At 42.8% G+C, this 21,961-nt stretch overlaps 1 protein-coding gene, 1 long non-coding RNA gene and 1 other non-coding gene across 4 annotated transcripts; 1 reads left to right on the top strand and 2 right to left on the bottom strand.

The window, feature by feature from the left end:
- Positions 1 to 11,394: 11,394 nt before the first annotated feature.
- Positions 11,395 to 17,033, bottom strand: LOC141613165 (uncharacterized). Its single transcript, XM_074431907.1, has 4 exons — positions 16,069 to 17,033; positions 14,026 to 15,489; positions 11,927 to 13,932; positions 11,395 to 11,816 (listed from the first exon to the last, which is right to left on the bottom strand). Exons 1-4 carry the CDS (start codon positions 17,031 to 17,033, stop codon positions 11,395 to 11,397), a joined length of 4,857 nt encoding a protein of 1,618 aa, XP_074288008.1.
- LOC141615912 (small nucleolar RNA R71) lies at positions 16,363 to 16,469 on the top strand. Its single transcript, XR_012530298.1, has one exon. It is a non-coding gene; the product is annotated as a small nucleolar RNA R71 (small nucleolar RNA).
- Positions 17,034 to 17,671: 638 nt separating the features above from the next.
- On the bottom strand, positions 17,672 to 20,402 carry LOC141614009 (uncharacterized). 2 transcript variants are annotated; one of them, XR_012529301.1, is made up of 7 exons: positions 20,259 to 20,402; positions 19,772 to 19,834; positions 19,536 to 19,686; positions 18,742 to 18,804; positions 18,318 to 18,397; positions 18,170 to 18,228; positions 17,672 to 17,884 (listed from the first exon to the last, which is right to left on the bottom strand). It is a non-coding gene; the product is annotated as an uncharacterized LOC141614009 (long non-coding RNA). The 2 variants fall into 2 exon arrangements; XR_012529300.1 differs by having other exon boundaries at positions 18,170 to 18,397.
- Between the last annotated feature and the right edge of the window lie 1,559 nt (positions 20,403 to 21,961).

Consider the following 21,961-nt stretch of genomic DNA (forward strand, 5'->3'; position numbering starts at 1 on the left):
ATTCAACTTTGTTAATTTAAACTAACAAAAGGCATAATTTAAGCATGCATGCAACAAATTTATCATGTGAAAACTACTACTCAAGCAAAAATCACCAAACATACAAAAATCAAAAACATGTGACGATCTTTCGTCGAGTAACTCGAAATATGTTACCTTAAGCTAGAAAAAAGAGCAATTAGCACCTCAAACCCTAACCCTAACTAGCAACTATCCGCTATCTTCGATAATATACGAGTCCCCAAACTCGTCTTCCAATCCTTCACCTAAATAAACAATTAAAACACAATAATAAGCACATAAAACCGAAAATACCGAAATTTCATCTTAAAACAACTTCAAGAAAACTGAAATTAAATTATACCAAGTTGTAGATCGCGACGAGGGGATTCCGGAAAGGTAAATTATGCGAAAAACCGAGTAGAAACGAAGAAATTAGGGCGATTTTAGCTTGATATGAAGAAAAATGTGTTTTGGGAATTAGAGAAGATGAAGATAGAGTAAAATCAGAAAAAAGAAAGAAAAGGGAGGGGCTGGTCCGCAGGAAAGGGAAGAGGAAAGGAGAAGAGCGGGATTTTTAGTCGGGATTTTTACGAGTCGGGTTTGACTCGTTTCAATAATAATTAAATCCGTAAGTCAAACGCAAATTCCGTCAAGACCAAAGTTTTTAAACACGAGATTACAAGAAAATTGAGTATTCATACGACCCATTTCCAATTTCGTTTACCCAACGTTCAAAAGAATTGTCATTTTCCCCCCGTTACGCCCTTATTTCGAAATAAAAAGTTTTACACGGTTTAAACTATTTTTAAAAATTTCGAAACTATCAAAATAAATACTTTTCTTCAAAATATAATAAAATTATATTTCTTTGAATTATTTTTACTTTAATTACATTAAATATCAAATTTTATTTGATTAATAAATTATTTTCAAAATATATTAATGGTCCGAAATTACGGGGCGTTACAGCTAGTAACTTATCTACCTCGGCTTTGATGGCCTCATCCTTCTCGGCTGAGGAGTTTCTCATCTTCTGCTTGACAGGGCGAGCGGTGGAGAGTACGTTCAGCTTGTGAACAATCACCTCCCGGCTCACACCTGGCATCTCGGCCGCTGAATAGGCGAAGACATCCTTATTCTTCCTCAGCAGGTCCAGGAGGTCGGCTCTGAATTGTGGTTCCAGGTTGACACCGACAGTTACGGTGCGGCCTGGGTCAATCTCCACTTCCTCGGTCTCCGCTCCTTCGACCATGCCGACGGAGGTATCCATGCGTTCGCCCTCCTGTTGCAAGGATGGGCTCTTCCCCCTCTCTGATTTCTTCGCCACTTTGAAGGATTGCATGTTGCACCCTCTGGCAGATACTTGGACATTGACCACTTCGTCCTTCTCGTTCTTTGAGACGAGCTTATGCGCTTCCCCCCGGTCCGAGACATACATCAATGTCAGGGCCCAGATGGACATTACAGCGTCGGCCTCACTCAAAGTGACTCGGCTTATGAGAACGTTGTAGGCGGACGAGCCGTCAATGACCACGAACTCAGACATAACATTCTTGGCCGCACTCCCTTCGCCGAATCTCACCGGCAGCCTGATTGACCCCAGGGGTACCAGGTCGGCCCCAGAAAAGCTGTACAACGGGTTGGTGCAGGGGCTCAAATCTTCAACCTTCAGACCGAGGTTGATAAAGCACTCTCTGTACATAATGTTTGTGTAGGCGCCTGTGTCAATTAGGCACCTCTTCACCAGGTGGTTGGCTATGTCTAAGTGGACTACGAGTGGGTCACTGTGAGGGGCGATGACTCCCTCGTAGTCCTTCTGCCCAATAGTTATATCGGGGATGTTGGAAGCGGGGGTCGCTGTGTTGGGCACAAAGTTGATGGCCTGATATAGTTCATTCGGGTGCCGTTTGTGCCCATGAGCGGACCCACCGTTCTCGTTGCCCCCGATGACAACATGGATTACTCCTATCCGTTCAAAGACGGATTTCTTATTTGACCCGCCGACATCTGCTTTTTGGCCTCCGGCAACGTATTTGCCGAGGCTCCCCTTCCGGATCAGCTCTTCAATGGCATTTTTCAGATGCCGGCAGTTGTCAGTTAAGTGACCGGTGTGGCCGTGGTACTCACGATCGGCTCGTGTCACCGTCACTCCTCGGCTTGGGGGGCCTTTCCCACTTCTGACCCTCGTTTTTGCTCAGGGCGAAGACCTCGGCGGCCGATACGACCAGGGGGGTGTGATCATTGTATCGCTTTTGGTAGTACGGTCCCGAACTCCCCCCGGCGCCCGCCGAGTTCTGTTTCCTGGCAGACTTGTCAAATCGTGACCTATTATTGTCACGGCGTCTTTCATCCGGGTTGTCCTCCCGGTGGCTCTTCTTCTCTGAGTGCCCAGCCTCGTTGTGGCCTACCCAGGTCTTGTGATAGTCTTCCACCTTGATGGCTTGGTCGGCCATCTTCCTAGCGGCGTCTAAGCCCAGGCCTCCGTACTTGATGAGCTCGTTTTTTAAGTCTCCCCTTGGGAGGCCTTTCATCAGCGCGAAGGCCGCCAGCTCGGGATTAATCTCTCGAATCTGCTGAACCTTGGCGTCGAACCTCTTCACATAGCTTCGTAGAGACTCGCCCCCCTCCTGTCTGATGGTTAGGAGATCCGATGTCTCCACGGCCCTCCTCTTATTGCAAGAGTACTGGGCTAAAAAGGCGTCCCTTAGGTCGGCGTAACAGTATACCGAGCCGTCGGGGAGCCCCTTGTACCAACTCTGAGCCATCCCATGCAAGGTCGTTGGGAAGACTCGGCACCAGACCTCATCGGGTTGTTCCCACACCGACATGTACGACTCAAAAGCTTCGGCGTGGTCGGTGGGGTCGATATCCCCTTTGTATGTGAACGCCGGCAACTTTAGCTTGGTTGGCACGATGGTTTCAAGGACATAGGCACTGAGGGGCTGTCTGACCACGTGTCGAATGACACGCGGCGATCGGCTCCTCGCAGCCCTAGTCCGACTACTCTCCCCGTGGCGGGAAGGGCTCCTTCTCCGACTCGGGCTTCTTCTCCGGCTCTGCTGAGTCGGACTCCTCTGGCTCCTTTGGGGTAGGCCTCGTTGGTGCCGCGGCGACGCTGCCCTCCCATGAGTGCGGGAAGGACTTAGGTCTACCACGACCACTCTGGGCTCCCCCGGCGTCTTGGCAGGGTCAGCTTCCTCTAGTGCTCCGTTCAAGTTTCTCGGAGTCACATTTTGGGCCCTGGTTTCCTGGACGGGTTCCGCCGCTCTTGTCGGTGTGACAGTGTGAGTCGGCGTACTACCAATTAGGTCCAGGAGTAGCTTCAGTTTAGCTGCATCAACCACATGTCCCATGATGGTGACTTGGTCGGTGGGCAGCGGCGTATCTGGTATTATTGGCATCCCGTACTCCGGTTGAATCACTCGGCCGGTGGGGGGTTGCACAACTCCAGAATTGTGGACGGTATCATCTTGGCAGAATTCGGTTTCGTCGGTCACGAATACTTCTTGTTGTTTCGACATCTTCTTAGCTTTTTGGGTGGGTTTTTGTGTGTTTCTTTCTTTTTTTTGTTTGGGAATGAATGTGACTAGCTTTGATGGTCTCAAGTTAAACCTCGCAAGTGCACGATTTTATCGTTGTACACTTAAAAGGGTCGATCCCACAAGGAGTAGGTGGAGTACTAATCGTTCTAATTCACCGGTTTAGCTAAGTCGATAAATAACAAAGTGGGTAGTAACAAACTAGCGCTAAACTATCAAATTTAAAGACAAACAACAAGATAAGGTAAGAACAAGCTAAAGATAGAGGATAAATCAAATAAAGAGAAGGACTAGAACTCGGTCCGACCATGAACATGAGTAATTCCACATACTAATCGTCTCGGCTAATCAAAAGGGGTAGAAAGGTAAGGGGGAGATGGCTCTAATTCGCCTAGAACCTCCCTTCCGGTCTCGCACTAGGACACTAGCTACTCCGACTAACCCCCCTCCCGGGTTCGAAAGTCGGTATCCCTAACTCAAAACCCGACAACCCCAAGAACATGCATTTTCCCAAGGAGGTCAAGTGAATGGTCAAGGTCATTAAGCCCTCATCAAATTCCGGGTCATCCCACTCCCCCTTCCGGAGGTCGATTTCAAACACTAGCCTAGAGGCACCCTCCCTCGGTTCTCCCTTCCGGTCTCAACCTTAGTTGGTGACAAGAGTCGGTCCCAAAATACTCGACTAACAACCTAACCAACTTCCGTTGGTGGACAAGGGTCAAAAGCCGACACTACCCGGAAACCAAACCTTAAGCATGAAAATTCCCCAAGACTACCCTAACCAATTTTCCCCACAAATTAGCCTTAGTGACAATTAATTAGTGAAATTACCCATATCGGGTCAAACCGAGTCCTAGAAGGAGACTACTCACTAATCATGGTTCTAATTGCAAAATAAACAATAAAGATGGAAACTTTGGTCACAAACATGGTGAGGGGATGAATCTTACTACTAAGCATGCAACAAATCAACAATAACTAAGAGAAGAAGAGATTAATTCCAATAACAAGGTTAACTATTCTAAAAGGCACAATCTTTAATCAAATCAACCCAAAGATTAAGTCTTTGGGGACAACTACCCAAGGATGAACAAAAGAAAGAGAATCAAAGGAAAGATGAACAATAAAAAGATGAACAATGATGAAAATAAGAACAACAAACAAACAACAACAACAATTTTAACATAAACAATCAAACAAACAAGAAGGAAGAACAAAATGTAAACAAATGGAAATAGGGAAAGAATTAATACCAACAAAATAGTGAAAGAGGAATTTGGATAGAAATAATAAAGAAGGAAATCCTTCAATCTTCTTACAAACCCAAATTCAATCACTAATTGATTGAAGAACTTCTCTAATTAAGGAAAGATTAACAAAGAGATTAACAAAGTTTTAAGCTTGAAAGGGTAAATATTCTGGATCTAGGGTTGTGTGTCAAAAAGGGTTTAAGAGGGGGTATTTATAGGCTTTTACAAGATTAGGAAGAAAAGAGGAAGAAAGGAAGGAAAAGCCCAAAATCTCGCTGCTGCTGCGTTTTGCCGGTGGACCGGCTGCCGGTGGACCGGCTGCCGGTGGTCCAACCGGCAAAACCGTGCAATGAATTAAAATATCTGGCATCCGTGTTTTGCCGGTGGGCCGGCTGCCGCCCGCCGGCAAAAACACACTCTTCGTGACTTCTTCTTCTTCTCTATGGTGCGTAATGCCGGTTGACCGCTTGCTCTCCGGCAGCGAGGTCAAGCTTGTTTTTCACCAATTTCTTCAATTAATTCCCATTGCTGTGCTTTACCGGTGGGCCGGTTGCCGGCCTGCCGACAAAGCACTTTCTTCAGCTTTTCTTCAAATTCCTGAGTAATTCCTGGGGATGTGTTTCGCCGGTGGCTAGGCCGGCTGCCGGTCTGCCGGCAAAACACACTCCTCTTCATTTCTTCACCTCTTCTTCATGTAAAGGCAATGGGGTGCCTTTCTTGCCCCAATTCCTCCATACTTGGGCCGTTTCCTGCAAAAGGATGCACAAAGTGACAAGTACGGGCATTGGGCACAAAACGCAAGGAAAAACACCCGAAACCGACTCGATATGAGTCGGTATGCATAAAAGAAGGAGGGAATTAGAAGTAAATTAATCGTATATCAAACCTCCCCACACTTAAGCCTTACTCGTCCCCGAGTAAGTCCCTAAACCAAATGTACCAAGCATTATTATGATAGATATGGAGAGTGGATGCACAATATAAGCACCACTCAACTAAACTACTACTTAAGCCGATCGAGTATTAGCGCACTCAACGCCCCTTCAACTCACAATTTGACACCCATGAGGGGAGAGTGCCCTATTGCAAGGCAAGTTGGGTCTTGCTACAAAACTTTCGACACATTCATCATGAAAGCACGTAATCAACAAGTAGAATGCATCTAACAAAATGATCCACTTTCCTCATCTAAGTGGCCGAATTTTTCAAATAACTAAACACGGTCTTGGTCGGGAGTACCGTCTCAGAAGTGCCAATTGAGGTGCCAACCCCCTAAATGTGACAAAAGCAACCCTTGTGTGACCAATGCTCAAGAAACAAATTCAAGAGCGGGGAAAGGGAAGAAAGGGCAAGTCCGCCGAGAATTACAAAACCGACGCAAGATTCAACCAAAGGACCCATGACTAGGGAGACCAAGGCAACGACATCCTCACAGTTTTCACTCGTCACTCAATGAAAGAACAGGGTGATTTTTGTGACAAAAAGTAACCAAAATCACTCAACTAACTCGACTAGCGAAAACGCGCCCGCAATCTAATGTGTAACACCGTCCTATGTCCGATGAAATGCAAACAAAGGGAAAATGCACAAAACATGAAGCAAGGGTTACAACGGGGCTAAGGAGAAGGTCGAAACGGGATTGGTGCAAGCACCGTTTGGACATGTGGGGCTCAAATCAAGAATCGTCGACACATCACATCCCATTTCTTATTGCAACACATGAGACACGTCTATGCCCTAACATAGCAATGATGAGCAAAACTATGCAAAAATTGCATAAACCCAACTCAAGTAGGAAAAATTTGATAAAACTCCTTTTATTTCAACAAAAGGTAACGTCTACACCGTAACAACGGCTCGATTTCCCAAGCCATGCAAAAAATGTGTAAACCCGACTCATCATTGGAAAAACATCAATTTGCCCCTTTTATTTAGAAACGGCTTTTTCTACCCCAATTAAATGATGAGGAGGGGTGTTGCTATGCCTTTTTCTTTTTCTTGACAACAAAACAAATATATACAACACACAACTCATTTTTTGGTTTTTCATGACTTTTTTTACTTTTCTATTTCGTTTTTCATTTCTTTTTCAAAACCTCTTATTTATATATAATGCCAAATTCACATCGAAATCCGACCCAAGTGGACGTGCAAGCCATCCACCATCACGACCCAAATCACCTCCTACAACACAACTACAAAAACCGACCAATTCTTGATTAAGGAAGGGTGGTTATGGGAATGTAGCTATTTTAAGTGGGTTTGCCAAATGAAAAGGCTAAGCTCAAAGGGGTGAATCAAAAAGGGAAACGAAGTAGGGGAGAAAACAAGGCTATTTGGCTATTGTGAGGTTCATAAAAACTGATTTTTACTTCATATCATGTGCACAAAAATGTAATGCAATTTCATGGTCTAAGGACGATGCGACACACTTATGCGTAATGATGTGACACGCCTCGCGAGGAGACCTACTCTCGAACCTAGATGAGGGCGGGGTATGAATGTACCCACCCTAGGAGGCTCTACCCTTACCTTTGAGTAGCTAAGTCGAGCCAAAGGTCTAGCCTACGGCCCTAGGTCTCACAAGATCGGTCTAGACTCATTGGTGAAGCCCTCCTTCCTCGGCTAACTAAGAGGCCACGAGTGCGAGTCACGAGGAGGGGAAAGGCACAATTGGGCACATAAGCTCATCATGGGGGTACTTGGTTCCCTTCCTTGACCATGTTCTTTCTCAAAAATTTATTTACAAACTCAATGCAAAAAGAAAGAAATGCAACAAGTATTTACATGTGAACAAATGCATGCGGGAATTTAAACAAACATGAAATGAAACGTGCAACAAATTGGCTAAACCTAGCAGCACATCAACACCAAAATTCCAAACGGTCTCCCAAGGAGACACCCAAAGCAACAAAATTCCCATTCTCCTTCAAAATATCCAAGATACCAAAAAGAAAGAATAGTAAAAGGAGTAAGCGATAGGAAGGATTATACCAAGCGGTCTTCTAGCTCCTTTTTGCCTCAAGTGGTCAATGCACCATGCCAAAGGTTAGACAAAACATATATATACAATGCAATTTTTTCGAATTTTTCAGAAATTTTTCAATTTTTAGGCATTTTCTTGAATTTTCTCAAATTTACAAGCATAATATGATATGAACAAATATAAACAATATTCACAAAGTGGATATTTCCCTCCCCACACTTGAAATGTACATTGTCCTCAATGGACAAAAGCATAGGGAGTGAATAAGAAAAAGGAAGGAACATATTTTTGTATTTTTAATTTTTGAAAAGAAAATAACATGTTTTTGGTTATTTTTGTTTTTGAAAAATTAAAAAGACATATTTTTGTTGATTTTTGATATAAGAACTCCCTCCCCACACTTATTTATTTACATTACTTCCAAATGGAAATAAATGTGTGGAGGGAATTCAAATTAAAAGCATGTTTTTGTTTTTTTTTAGGCCCTCCCCACACTTATTTATAGACATGGGAGGGCAATTGAGTGAAAGAAAATAACATGTTTTTGGTGATTTTTGGTCATTTTTCAATTTTTAGTTGGTTTTTATTTTGAAAATGCAACGCATGCTCTATTCTATATGCAAAATTTAAATGACAATGCAAGTTATGCTAAGTGAATGCAATTACTACATGTGACAATATATTACAAAATTGAAATCTAATGCAATCCTATATGATGCAACTAAATGAATTATCAACTAAATGCATGCGAAAAATTTAAACATGAATGAGAAATTTGAATAAAAGGGAGAGATCGTACTTGTCATTTGGATTGATTGTGAGGAGCATACCAAAGGCTTTGGATTGAAAAGGGAGGATAAAAACCATCAACTCGGGGACTAAGACCCCATCTCATCATCATCATCTTCATCATTGTTATCTCCGGTATTGAAGTCGGAGCTTTGAACTAAATCCTCTTGGTTGAAGGTGAAGTTACCTCCACTACCGCCGGTACCCATGAGACCTCCCGTGAAGTCTCCACTCATATTCATCACACCGCCATCACCTCCCGTAAAACCACCACCCGATCCCGACGCACCCGCATCACTAGCAAAATAGGGCCGAACTCCCCCTAGCCATTGGGCATCATGCCCCTCCGGTCTAGACTCGGGCATAGGTGGGAAAACGGGGCGCGCAAAGTAGTCCGGTTGGAGGTTTAAACCTCCGCGGGCCATACTCCCATCCTCTCTCGAGTAGTTCCCATCGGGCCAGGTGAAGTAAGAGGGGTGAGGGTCCGCATAGCCCACGTACTCTCGCCGACAAAAATCATCGTAGATGGGATAAGTACCGGTAGCTTGATCATAGTATATCCGGTCCAACTTCCTCCCCAAAACGTCCCTCTCACTAGCGGCTTTCGCCGTGGCAATGTCCATCCTCTCCATCCACTCGGTGAGAGATGGTGGTAAGGGAGGATAAGTAGGTGTGCCCGAGGAGGACCCCTCACCTTGTTGAAATTGCCACGGAGGAGGTTGATGAGTTTGTGGCATTTGATATTGGAGGGTGGAAGGAGTGTCCACTCGACGGTCTCGTGAATAAACACGAGTAGGATTAGGGGGAGGTTGGTCGGTGGGTGGGTCTTGTTCAATATCAAGGAGATAGAACTCGTTGTCCTTCTCAATTTTGATTGCGGTAACATTTGGAAGCCGGATGGAGTTCTTGTGATTGATTCGCCAATATTCAAGGCCGTCATTGGGGTTCTCTTTGAGCCACTCAAGTTTTGTGGTCAAGTAATGCTTTGACAAGTAAGTGTCCCCGACTATCCAATTCATCGTGGAAAGGTTAACCGGACGGTCCATATTGCGGGCAATTCGGGTGATCATGCCACCCACATGTATCGGGGTTCTATGCCCCGGAGAACTTGCAATCTTGGATAGGTTGAGGGCTAGGTAGTGAGCCACATTAATTCGGAAGGGGGTGGGTTTCGTGAACAAGTAGGACCCCAAAATTTCAAGCTCGTGGGTCCTAAACACCCATGGCTCATCAACCGCAAGAACGGTGCATCCCATACATCTATGCCACACCCGAATGACGGGATTATGGCAACTTATCGCGGGCCTTTTCACCCCGGGTTGATCATCAATGCCCGAAATCGCCTTCCAAACACGGGAATAGTGAAAATCAGCGGGCGGGGTATGCGACGGCGCATTTTCCAGCCCAAAAATTTGAGCCAACCGACCCAAAGTGATGTTGTGCTCCCGGTTCATGAGTCTAAAGTTAAGGGTAGCCACCATCCCGGTTTGCCGGTGTTTGGTAATCTTAAGACTACTCAAAAATTCCCATGTGATCCGAGGGTAAGTATACTCATGCATGGCAAATATGCCCCTCATACCACACCCCGCAAAAAGAGTTTCCGTCTCCCTAGCAATCCCAAGGGTAGACAGAGACGGATGATGAAGAAACTTAGTAGGGGTGAGGGGGCGATTTTTAAAGAGAATAAACTTACCCTTTTGAGTTGGTGTGGCAAACTCGACTGTAGGAAAGTCCGGATCGGGGTAAGTATCGGTCGCCGCTTGAGCAATCAATGCCGCTTGGTCCCTTGCTATGTCGGCTCTTGTTCTTCTTCCGGCCATTTTGATGATTTGGAGGAGATTGGTGAAGGTAGGAGGAAGTTTGATTGAGTTTTAATGGAGTTAGGGTTAGAAAGGGGGAAAAATTAGGAGGAAAGATGAAGGAGAAATGATGATATGAATAGGGAAAGAGGGGATTATCGGGTTTATTATGTGGTCTGCGTGTGCGTTTTGCCGGTTGGCGAACCGGCAGCCGGTCTGCCGGTAAAACGCACTCCCTCTTTTTCTAATTTTTTGATTTTCTCCTTCAGAAAATAGGCCTCGCTGCCGGTTCACCGGCAAAACACTCTCCTCAATTAATTTTCCCATGTACCAGGTGTGTTCTGCCGGTGAGCCGGCTGCCGGCCTGCCGGCAAAACACACTCCTCTTTCAAATTTCAACTTCCCAGCTTCAATAGTATGAGTGTTTTACCGGTGAGCCGGTTGCCGGCCTACCGGCAAAACACTCCTCTTCACCAATCTTCAATAATTTCCAAGTCTGCAGGTGTGTTATGCCGGTGAGCCGGCTGCCGGCCTACCGGCAAAACACACTCCCAATCATCCATTCTTCTTCTTTTTCATCTTGACAGGTGTGCTATGCCGGTGAGCCGGCTGCCGGCCTACCGGCAAAACACACCCTTACTTCAATTTGTCAAAATTTTGTTTGGCCTCGCTGCCGGTGGACCAACCGGCTGCCGGTGGACCGGCAAAACACAACATACAGCTAATTTTTGTTGTGTTCTTCCAATTTGCTCAATTTTTCTTCAACTCGGGATTCGAGCTTTTTCATTGACCCCGGGATTCATGTTTTCCACAATTACTCCGACGCATGATGTCGGGATTTCGGGTCAACGAAAATAAAACTTGTATTCTTCAAAAGTGACCTCCGTCACCAATCCAAATAGACAAAATACGACTCCAAATCTCTCACTACTAGTCTAGAATGCAAGTTATATACAAAGATGCGTGGGTTGCCTCCCATGAAGCGCCCTTGTTTTATGTCGTAGGCTCGACGGAGTTATGAATAACAATCAATAATTTGGAAGAGAGGTGGTGATGGAGCTCACATCCTTGATTATAGGGGTTCCGGCAACATATTGCTTGAGCCTTTGCCCGTTCACCTTGAAGGAGTGATCTCCATCGGATATTTCAACCGCGCCATGTGGAAAGACTCGGACCACGGTGAAAGGTCCCGACCACTTAGACTTGAGCTTCCCCGCGAATAGCTTGAACCGCGAGTTAAAAAGGAGGACCAACTCTCCCACCTCGAATTCTCTTCTCAAAATTTTCTTGTCATGAAATTTCTTAGTCTTCTCTTTGTAAATCCTTGAGCTCTCATAAGCCTCAAGCCTGAATTCTTCCAACTCATTGAGGTCAAGAAGCCTTTTTTCTCCGGCACTCTTCAAGTCGAAGTTGACAAGTCGGATTGCCCAATGTGCCTTGTGCTCCAACTCTACCGGTAAGTGACAACGCTTTCCATACACCAACCGGAACGGTGAAGTTCCTATCGGTGTTTTGAAAGCGGTCCGGTAAGCCCATAATGCATCGTTGAGCTTGGTTGACCAATCCTTCCTTGACCGGTCACGGTCTTCTCAAGAATCATCTTAATTTCACGGTTTGAGATTTCGGCTTGGCCGTTTGCTTGTGGGTGGTAGGCAAGACTACGCCTATGTTGCACCCCATGTTTCCTTAGAAGAGCATCAAGAGTTCTTTCCCGAAAATGATTCCCACGATCACTAATCACAATTCTTGGAACACCAAACCTTGGAAATATGATAGTTTCCATGAGTTTTGTCACCGACTTTGCATCACAAGTTTTTGTTGGGATAGCTTCAACCCATTTACTCACATAATCCACCGCAACAAGTATGTACTCATATCCATTGGATGATGGAAAAGGACCTTGATAGTCAATTCCCCATACATCAAACAACTCCACCTCTAGAATGTAGTTCATTGGCATCTCATGCCTCCTTGAAATATTGCCGCTTCGTTGACACTTATCACACCCTTTGATGTAGGTTGCCACATCATGGAATAGGGAAGGCCAATAGAAACCGCATTGGAGCACCCTTGCGGCGGTCTTTCTTGAACTACCATGCCCTCCACTTGGCATATCATGGCAATGTGAAATTATCGGCTTCACCTCTTCACTTGGAATGCACCTCCGGATTATCCCATCCGCACAAGATTTGTATAAACAAGGCTCATCCCAAAAATATTGCCTTAGATCATGAAAGAATTTCTTCTTCTTATGTGAGTCATAATCATATGGGATTATCCCGGAGACCAAATAATTCACTATATCCGCATACCACGGCGCTTCACCCAAGCTTAGGGACAACAAGTGGTCATCGGGCAAGTGATCATTGATAGGAAGCCCATTGTCAACATTGAGGTTGATGAGCCGGGATAAATGATCGGCCACTACATTTTCAACTCCTTTCTTATCCCTAATCTCCATGTCAAACTCTTGGAGAAGTAATATCCACCTAATCAATCGAGGCTTGGACTCCTTCTTGATGAGCAAGTGTCTCAAGGCAACATGATCGGTGAACACTATAACCTTAGCCCCCACCAAATAGGTCCGGAACTTCTCCATTGCAAATACCACGGCCAAGAGCTCCTTTTCCGTTGTTGAGTAATTTGTTTGAGCATCATCTAGAGTTTTGCTTGCATAGTGAATTGCATGCACCTTTCCATCCTTCCTTTGGCCTAATACCGCGCCCAAGGCATGATCGCTCGCATCACACATCAACTCAAACGGCAAGCTCCAATCCGGAGGTTGTATAATAGGAGCACTTGTCAAAGCTTCCTTTAACCTATTGAAAGCATCAAGACAACGGTTAGAGAACACGAAAGGAGTATCTTTGGCTAACAACTCGGTCAAGGGTCTCGCAATCTTAGAGAAGTCCTTGATGAAGCGGCGGTAAAAGCCCGCATGTCCAAGGAAACTTCTCACCCCCTTGACATTGGTGGGGGGTGGGAGACTAGCAATGACTTCAATCTTAGCCTTATCAACTTCTATCCCACGATTGGACACTATGTGTCCCAACACAACACCTTCTTGTACCATGAAATGGCACTTCTCCCAATTAAGCACAAGGTTAGACTCTTGACACTTGCTCAAAACTTTCTCCAAATTCATTAAACAACTTTCAAAACTTTTCCCAACAACCGAGAAATCATCCATGAAAACTTCCATTTCTTGTTCAATGAAATCGGAGAAAATTGACATCATAGCTCTTTGAAAAGTAGACGGAGCATTACATAGTCCGAATGGCATCCTCCTATATGCATAGGTGCCAAAGGGACAAGTAAAGGTGGTCTTTTCTTGGTCGCTTGGATGGATGGGGATTTGGAAAAATCCCGAATAGCCATCCAAAAAGCAAAAATAGTTGTGTTGAGCTAATCTTTCTAGCATTTGATCCATGAACGGTAAAGGAAAGTGATCCTTCCGGGTGGACTTGTTCAACTTCCTATAGTCCACGCACATTCTCCACCCGGTTACCGTCCTTGTAGGAATCAATTCATTCTTGTCATTTCGCACTACCGTCATGCCTCCTTTTTTGGGAACTACATGAACCGGGCTTACCCACCTACTATCCGAAATAGGATAGATAATGCCCGCGTCGAGTAGCTTAAGGACTTCTTTCCTTACAACCTCTTTCATGATGGGATTAAGCCTTCTTTGTGGCTCAATTGAGGATGCATCCTCATTTTCAAGAAGAATTTTATGAGTACACAAAGAGGGACTAATCCCCTTGAGGTCACCAATAGTGTACCCAAGGACACCCTTGAACCTTTTGAGCAAAGAAATGAGTTTTGAGGTTTGGGTGTCATCAAGTGCACTATTGATGATGACGGGAAAAGTGGAATTATCTCCTAGAAATTCATACTTCAAAGAAGAAGGAAGAGGTTTAAGTTCAACCGTAGGAGGAGGCGTGGAACTCTCCTCCTTCTTACCGACTTCCAACACTTCAAATTTGGGAGCTTGTTCATGAATAGGAGCCGAATCCAACATCCACACATATGCAAGAGTCTCAATATCTTTGTCATCGACCTCATACCCACTAACAAGACAAGTCTCCAAAGGATCCATGGAGGAAGCTTTCGGGTCATGTTCCTCCATAGGATTCTCAAGAATGTCAACAATGCAACAAGTGTCACCTAGAGAAAGAGCTTCCATGGACTTGTGGAGTTCAAATTCCACCCTATCCTCACCCACTTGCAAAGATAGTTTCCCACTCTTTACGTCGATCATAGCTCCCCCGGTGGCAAGACAAGGTCGCCCCAAAATAATTGGCACATTGTGATCCTCGGGCATATCCATAACAAAGAAATCACAAGGTATGACAAGCTTCCCAACTACCAAGGGTACATCTTCAATCACACCAATGGGAAATTTGACCGACCGATCGGCAAGTTGAAGTGAAACTCTAGTTGGCTTCAAATCTCCCAAATCAAGCCTCTTGAATATTGAAAGTGGCATGAGGCTAACACTAGCCCCCAAATCACATAAAGCTCTTTTAATAGCCACGCCTTGGATAGAACAAGGGATAGAGAAACTCCCCGGATCTTCTAGCTTGTTAGGAAGCTTGTTGGTGTGAGTGAGTATAACACTACATTCCTTAGAGAGGTTGATGGTTTGCACCTCTCCATTCTTCTTCTTCAAAGTGACAAGTTCCTTAAGAAACTTGCCATAAGATGGAATTTCGGTAATCATGTCAAGGAAAGGAATCGTGACATTCATTCCCTTCAAGATCTCCACAAACTTCTCATACTTCTTTTCAATTCTAGGCTTTGCAAGCCTTTGTGGAAAGGGTACCGGTGCTACATACTCCCTTGGTGGGGGGGTACATTCTTTTGCCTTAGTTGCAATAGGCTCATCTTGCTTTGGAGGGTCAACCATCTCCACCTCCTTAGACTTCTCCACCATAATCTCATCTTCTTGCACAACTTCAACCGGGTGCTCTTTCAGTACTTCACTTGACACCCTCTTCCTCTTCCACTTAGGAGATTTCTCAACCTCCTCCAATTGCTTACCACTCCTCAAAAACACCGCATTCATCTCCCTTGGGTTAACCGTATTACCCGGAAACTTCCCCGGATTTTGAGCCAATTGACTGAATTGTTGAGAAATTTGGGCCATATGAGTTTCCGTAGCCTTTTGTGATGCCCGTATTTCATCATTCACCCGGCTTTGTGAGGCAATGTGGTTATCAAGCTTTGAGTCGGATTTTTGATTTGCAATGACCAATTGTTCAAAAGCTTGTTCCCAAGATGGTTTTTGAGGGGTTTGGAAGTTTTGGTTTTGTGGTTGGAAATTTTGGGTTTGTTGTTGATTGAAATTTTGCCCCTTGAAACCCCCAAATGGTTGTTGGTTTTGGGTGATGAATTGTTTCCCTTGGAAACCGGGTGGAATTTGTCTTTGGAATTGAGAGTTTTGATTGAACCTTGGTTGTTGTTGAGGTTGGGAAGTGGTTGGATTTTGAATGTTTTGTGAAGCATAAGACAAGAAAGGGTGAGTTTCTTTTCCATTGACAAATTGATTGTTGTTATTATTGTTGAACCCTTGTCTTGCACTTGTGGACTCCCAAATCCCATTTACTTGCTCATAGCATTCCTCACCTAGGGGTGCAATCAAGGGACACCCAATGGGAGTGTTCCCTTGTTCACCACACAACTCGCACGACAAGACTTGCCTCATATCGGAGCCCTTGGGTTTTGAATTTAGCAAAGCAACTTGTTGGGTGAGTTCATCTAGCATACCCTTGACTTCCACATTCAAAACCGAATTAGAATCCTTGCTCTTGCCTTTCCTCATTTGCCTATCACTTCCCCATTCCATAGTTCTTGAGGCCATCTCCTCAATTAGTTCCTTCGCCGCTTTATGCCCCAAAATGTCTAAGGCACCTTTCCCCGATCCCGCATCCAATGAAAGCCTTAGGTCTTGAGTCAACCCTTTGTAAAAATTGTTCACTAGCTCGGCCTCGGAGATGCCATGGTGAGGGCACAACCGTTGGAGCTTCTTATACCGTTCCCATGCCTCATATAAGGTCTCATCGTCTTCTTGAGTAAAGCTTTGTAGTTCACTCTTCACTTTCGCCGTTCTTGAGGGTGGGAAATATTTGTTCAAAAATGCCGATGCCAACTCATCCCATGTCTTGAAGGAATCCGGGTCACAATTCTTCAACCAATCCTTGGCCGAACCCCTAAGAGAACGGGGGAACAACCTAAGGCGAACCGCGTCATCGGAAACCCCATTTGATTTGTACATATCACAATTTTCAAGGAAATCATTTAGATGATCATTTGGGTTCTCCAAGGGACCTCCTCCAAATTGGTTGTCTTGAACAAGGTTGAGCAAGGCATTTTTAATCTCAAAGTTATTAGCTTGAATTCGTGGCCTTTGGATGCTTGGATTGACTATGTGCTTAGGAGCCATAGTGTCTCTTATCGGAACCGGATCACCCATGGTGTTAGGCTCTTCTTCTAAAACCCCAAAAGGATTTTCAAACACTTCGGTAGCTTCTTGGTGATTAACTTCTTCAATCGGTGGAATATCAAGTAAACCCCTTCTTCTTAATGAATTAAGTCTTCTTGCCGTGGCTTCAATTTCGCGGTCAAGTTGATATATCGGTTGACCTCGTCTTCGTCGCCTACTCATGCAAAAGACCTAAGCACTTGAAAGAAAAGATTAGTAACAAAGGACTTAGTCTAAACTAGAACAAAAACGATTAATATCAAGCCGTACTCCCCGGCAACGGCGCCAAAAACTTGATGGTCTCAAGTTAAACCTCGCAAGTGCACGATTTTATCGTTGTACACTTAAAAGGGTCGATCCCACAAGGAGTAGGTGGAGTACTAATCGTTCTAATTCACCGGTTTAGCTAAGTCGATAAATAACAAAGTGGGTAGTAACAAACTAGCGCTAAACTATCAAATTTAAAGACAAACAACAAGATAAGGTAAGAACAAGCTAAAGATAGAGGATAACACTACTACAATAAAAGGCTTAGAGAACTGTTGAAATGAGCTTTAGAGAACGCCTTAGAGGCGTTCTCCAACTCACCGTTCTCTAAAGCTTAGAGAACTCTTAGAAGAGGCGTTTTCTATTCACAATCATAGAGAACGGTTAAAATAGACTTTAGAGAACACCTGATAAGCGTTCTATTTTCCTAGGAAAAGAGAACGGTTGGGTAAGCAACAGTTCTCTATCCCTCTTGGTTTTTTAAAAAAAAATATTAATGATATTTGGATAAAATTAATATATTTAATTATTCTCATTAAAATCAAGTACCGATACCAATACACTTGTTTCACAACCAGAGCTCAAACAGCCAGCAAATTTGACTAAGTCCTTTTACACAACTTCAAAAAAAATATAGCATTACATGCACACATAATCTCATCTTTAATCCATGTTGTAACTTCAACCGCACATCTTGCAGCAACGTCAATTGATCCACTTTGAAGAGAGGAATAAAAGGATGAAATGTGTCAAGTGATAACCTGTCACTAATAACAAGAACAACCATACGTAAGATATGAGTAGTAGAAAGGAGAATTAAAAGAGGTGGTGAGTACGATAAAGATGTAAGTATAAAAAGTTCTAAAAAGTAAAAAAAACTGGAGAATAGACAAGGAGGTCCAACTCAGCAATACTCACATGAAGCCGAACACGGGGAAAAAATTTCAAGCAAAGCTCTCAACATTTATAATTAGTCTTAATAGATCAACACCAAGTAGCAAGACTAGCACTGAATTAGTAGAGTATAGAAACGACATAATGTAAAAACAGACCTTGAGAGAACATCGCTGTGTATCCAGTTCCTCTCCACAAGGGTATAACGAAATATTGACTGCAGGAAATGTAAAGAAAATAAGGCGGAAATTGCAACTCCTAGAAAGTAGTCAGCTTGAATTCTTGAAAAACAGTATAAGAAAATACCATTCAGCTGCTCTTTGCTCAAATAACCGATATAACTTCGCTTGCATGGTGGCACCAATATGACCTCTTCCCAAGTGATACTGATAATCAAGAAAAACCTTGTTAGGTTCCAATCACAACAACATGAACTCGGGGCAAGGAAGGAATCTGATTCTCAGTAGGATTGAAGGAAGTAGAAAAATAGAACTATAAATGAATATGCCTATTATAAAGCCCCACACACACAAGGAATAATTGTTATAACTTGGTTCACAGTCAGGCAAGTCTTAGGAATAGACAACATAGTGACATACAAATTTTTACTTCTTTAATCTCAGTGATATCAAAGATGAAAGATGTTACCGCACAAAAGAGTTGAATAAAGAGAATGACCAAAATCAAAAGCATTCAACCAGATGAGTGACTGAGAACAATATAAAACAACCTTGGGGTAAGCTACATGCCTCAATTATACCAATGTAGAAATCCCGATAAGATCACAGTCAATCTGAAAAAAAAAAAAAAAACAAAAGGCAATCAATAATCACAAGGAGAAGGTTGAGTACATTGAATCTCATCGCCTCATGAAGACTAGGCTACCATAAGAGATGCTAGATAAATCGAACATTCAAGGAAACATTAATTTAAAAGTCAAAGTGGAACAACAATGAGCACATTGCAGGCTCGAATCACCTACGGGCTAATCCTTGTATTCTATTGAACTTAAGATTCAACTTACAAAAAAAAAAAAAAAAAAAACAGAGAAAGAAACAAAAAAGGAGAAATGTAAACTCCTCACATATCTCTTCGAACACAAAGATAAAATGAGGATAATTCTTAACAAACTTACACCATCGTCCAGGTGAGATTCAAATAATAACACAATTAGATCACTAAATTCATTATTAAACACACAGTTAACAAGAGAGAAACACTAATGAAAAGAGAAAAGTTTGAATTTAGGGGACATACATCATCTCAGGCAGAAGTAAGTTCTCCAGGGGACTTGGTCATAGCCCTCTGAAAATCCATGATCGAGTTACAGCCAAGTGACTACAATATATGGCTTAGATAACATTATGCTTAATCAAAGAAAAATGAAAAACATAATAACTAGGCTTATGTACAGACATCCAGGGACTATACTTCTTCAGTTATTCTATTACATCAACAAGAACAACCAAAACCAGAAGATAACATTCTATTACATCAAAATAACAAACAGATTTAGGGTTATACCTCTTCTCCTTTTTGTTATAAGCCCAGTTCTCCTAATATTCCAACACACTGATGCATAAAATTCCAAAGCATTGCCTCCGTTAAATATCTTACTCGTGCAAATACTCAACCTCATTTAAGACCGTCCTAAACTTATCCGACTCATTTTCACCTACATGATTTGTGTTACACATTTACCCTTCATAAGCAACATTTAATTATAAAAATAAAACTTATTTGCAAATTGAGTTACTGACAGCAATGTATTTGGAATGAAGGTTTCTCCAAACAACTTCATCTTCTTCTTCTCGTCCTCTTTCCTGATTATTAACATTAACATTATTTCGATTAGAATCAGCGGAAATTCCAGGTTTTGAATTGTTTTACTCAAATGAACGAACATCAAAGCACAAGTTTTAGTTTCCGCCTTTATCAAAATCGACCTGATTTCAATGTTTTGTTCAAAATCTAAGTCTAGAACACTAAAATTAACAGTTTGGAACATCTTAAGCACTTAATTAAACAATAGATCATCAAAACATCGATTATATACAAAATCCCCAATTCAATTAGAAACCCTAATTTACAAACAATTAACTCTACTCGAAATTTTTGTGTAAAAGTTAGCCTAAAATTAAGTAACAATCTAAGTCAACAAACAGTAATTAATTTTGAAAAAGATAAATCACATTCAAAAGCAAGTAATAATTTCACTATTCTAAGAGAGGAAAAATGTGAACTTACGGATGGCGGTGTAAACTTGTTTACTGATGTGTGAGCCTTATTGGGCGGTGATGGCGATCGGCGGTGGTGGTGGGGGTGGCGGTTGGCAGTGGACGGATGCGATTGAATTTGATAAAGGGGAATTGAATAAAGGGAGAAGGAAGGAGAAAGGAGGAATGGTACGAGGGGAATTAGAAAGACGTGTTTGAAGATAATGTGGCCACGGGATTTCTGGGTTTTACATTTTCTTTTTTTAATTTATTATTTTAATATTTTAATGATAAGTTTAGATAACTGTGAATACAAGGAGCGTTCTCTATTCTTTGTCTCACATAACGCTTAGTTCAGAAAAGCGTTCTCTTTACTGCTAGAGAACGGTTATTTAACTTAACCGTTCTCTATTATGTGTTACTTATTCTTATTTTTGTAGTAGTGTAAATCAAATAAAGAGAAGGACTAGAACTCGGTCCGACCATGAACATGAGTAATTCCACATACTAATCGTCTCGGCTAATCAAAAGGGGTAGAAAGGTAAGGGGGAGATGGCTCTAATTCGCCTAGAACCTCCCTTCCGGTCTCGCACTAGGACACTAGCTACTCCGACTAACCCCCCTCCCGGGTTCGAAAGTCGGTATCCCTAACTCAAAACCCGACAACCCCAAGAACATGCATTTTCCCAAGGAGGTCAAGTGAATGGTCAAGGTCATTAAGCCCTCATCAAATTCCGGGTCATCCCACTCCCCCTTCCGGAGGTCGATTTCAAACACTAGCCTAGAGGCACCCTCCCTCGGTTCTCCCTTCCGGTCTCAACCTTAGTTGGTGACAAGGGTCGGTCCCAAAATACTCGACTAACAACCTAACCAACTTCCGTTGGTGGACAAGGGTCAAAAGCCGACACTACCCGGAAACCAAACCTTAAGCATGAAAATTCCCCAAGACTACCCTAACCAATTTTCCCCACAAATTAGCCTTAGTGACAATTAATTAGTGAAATTACCCATATCGGGTCAAACCGAGTCCTAGAAGGAGACTACTCACTAATCATGGTTCTAATTGCAAAATAAACAATAAAGATGGAAACTTTGGTCACAAACATGGTGAGGGGATGAATCTTACTACTAAGCATGCAACAAATCAACAATAACTAAGAGAAGAAGAGATTAATTCCAATAACAAGGTTAACTATTCTAAAAGGCACAATCTTTAATCAAATCAACCCAAAGATTAAGTCTTTGAGGACAACTATCCAAGGATGAACAAAAGAAAGAGAATCAAAGGAAAGATGAACAATAAAAAGATGAACAATGATGAAAATAAGAACAACAAACAAACAACAACAACAATTTTAACATAAACAATCAAACAAACAAGAAGGAAGAACAAAATGTAAACAAATGGAAATAGGGAAAGAATTAATACCAACAAAATAGTGAAAGAGAAATTTGGATAGAAATAATAAAGAAGGAAATCCTTCAATCTTCTTACAAACCCAAATTCAATCACTAATTGATTGAAGAACTTCTCTAATTAAGGAAAGATTAACAAAGAAATTAACAAAGTTTTAAGCTTGAAAGGGTAAATATTCTGGATCTAGGGTTGTGTGTCAAAAAGGGTTTAAGAGGGGGTATTTATAGGCTTTTACAAGATTAGGAAGAAAAGAGGAAGAAAGGAAGGAAAAGCCCAAAATCTCGCTGCTGCTGCGTTTTGCCGGTGGACCGGCTGCC

Source organism: Silene latifolia, chromosome 11, assembly GCF_048544455.1.
Source record: "Silene latifolia isolate original U9 population chromosome 11, ASM4854445v1, whole genome shotgun sequence".
In the NCBI taxonomy this organism is placed as follows: domain Eukaryota; kingdom Viridiplantae; phylum Streptophyta; class Magnoliopsida; order Caryophyllales; family Caryophyllaceae; genus Silene; species Silene latifolia.

What these genes read in the sequence shown, in the direction of transcription:
- LOC141613165 (XM_074431907.1), bottom strand. Translation starts at nt 17,033, where the DNA reads ATGAGTAGGCGACGAAGACGAGGTCAACCGATATATCAACTTGACCGC. An exon ending in AATCCCATCATGAAAGAGGT is followed by an intron (nt 13,933 to 14,025) that starts TGTAAGGAAAGA and finishes TGTAGTTCCCAA; the next exon opens with AAAAGGAGGCATGACGGTAG. An exon ending in GACCGGTCAAGGAAGGATTG is followed by an intron (nt 11,817 to 11,926) that starts GTCAACCAAGCT and finishes ACTTACCGGTAG; the next exon opens with AGTTGGAGCACAAGGCACAT.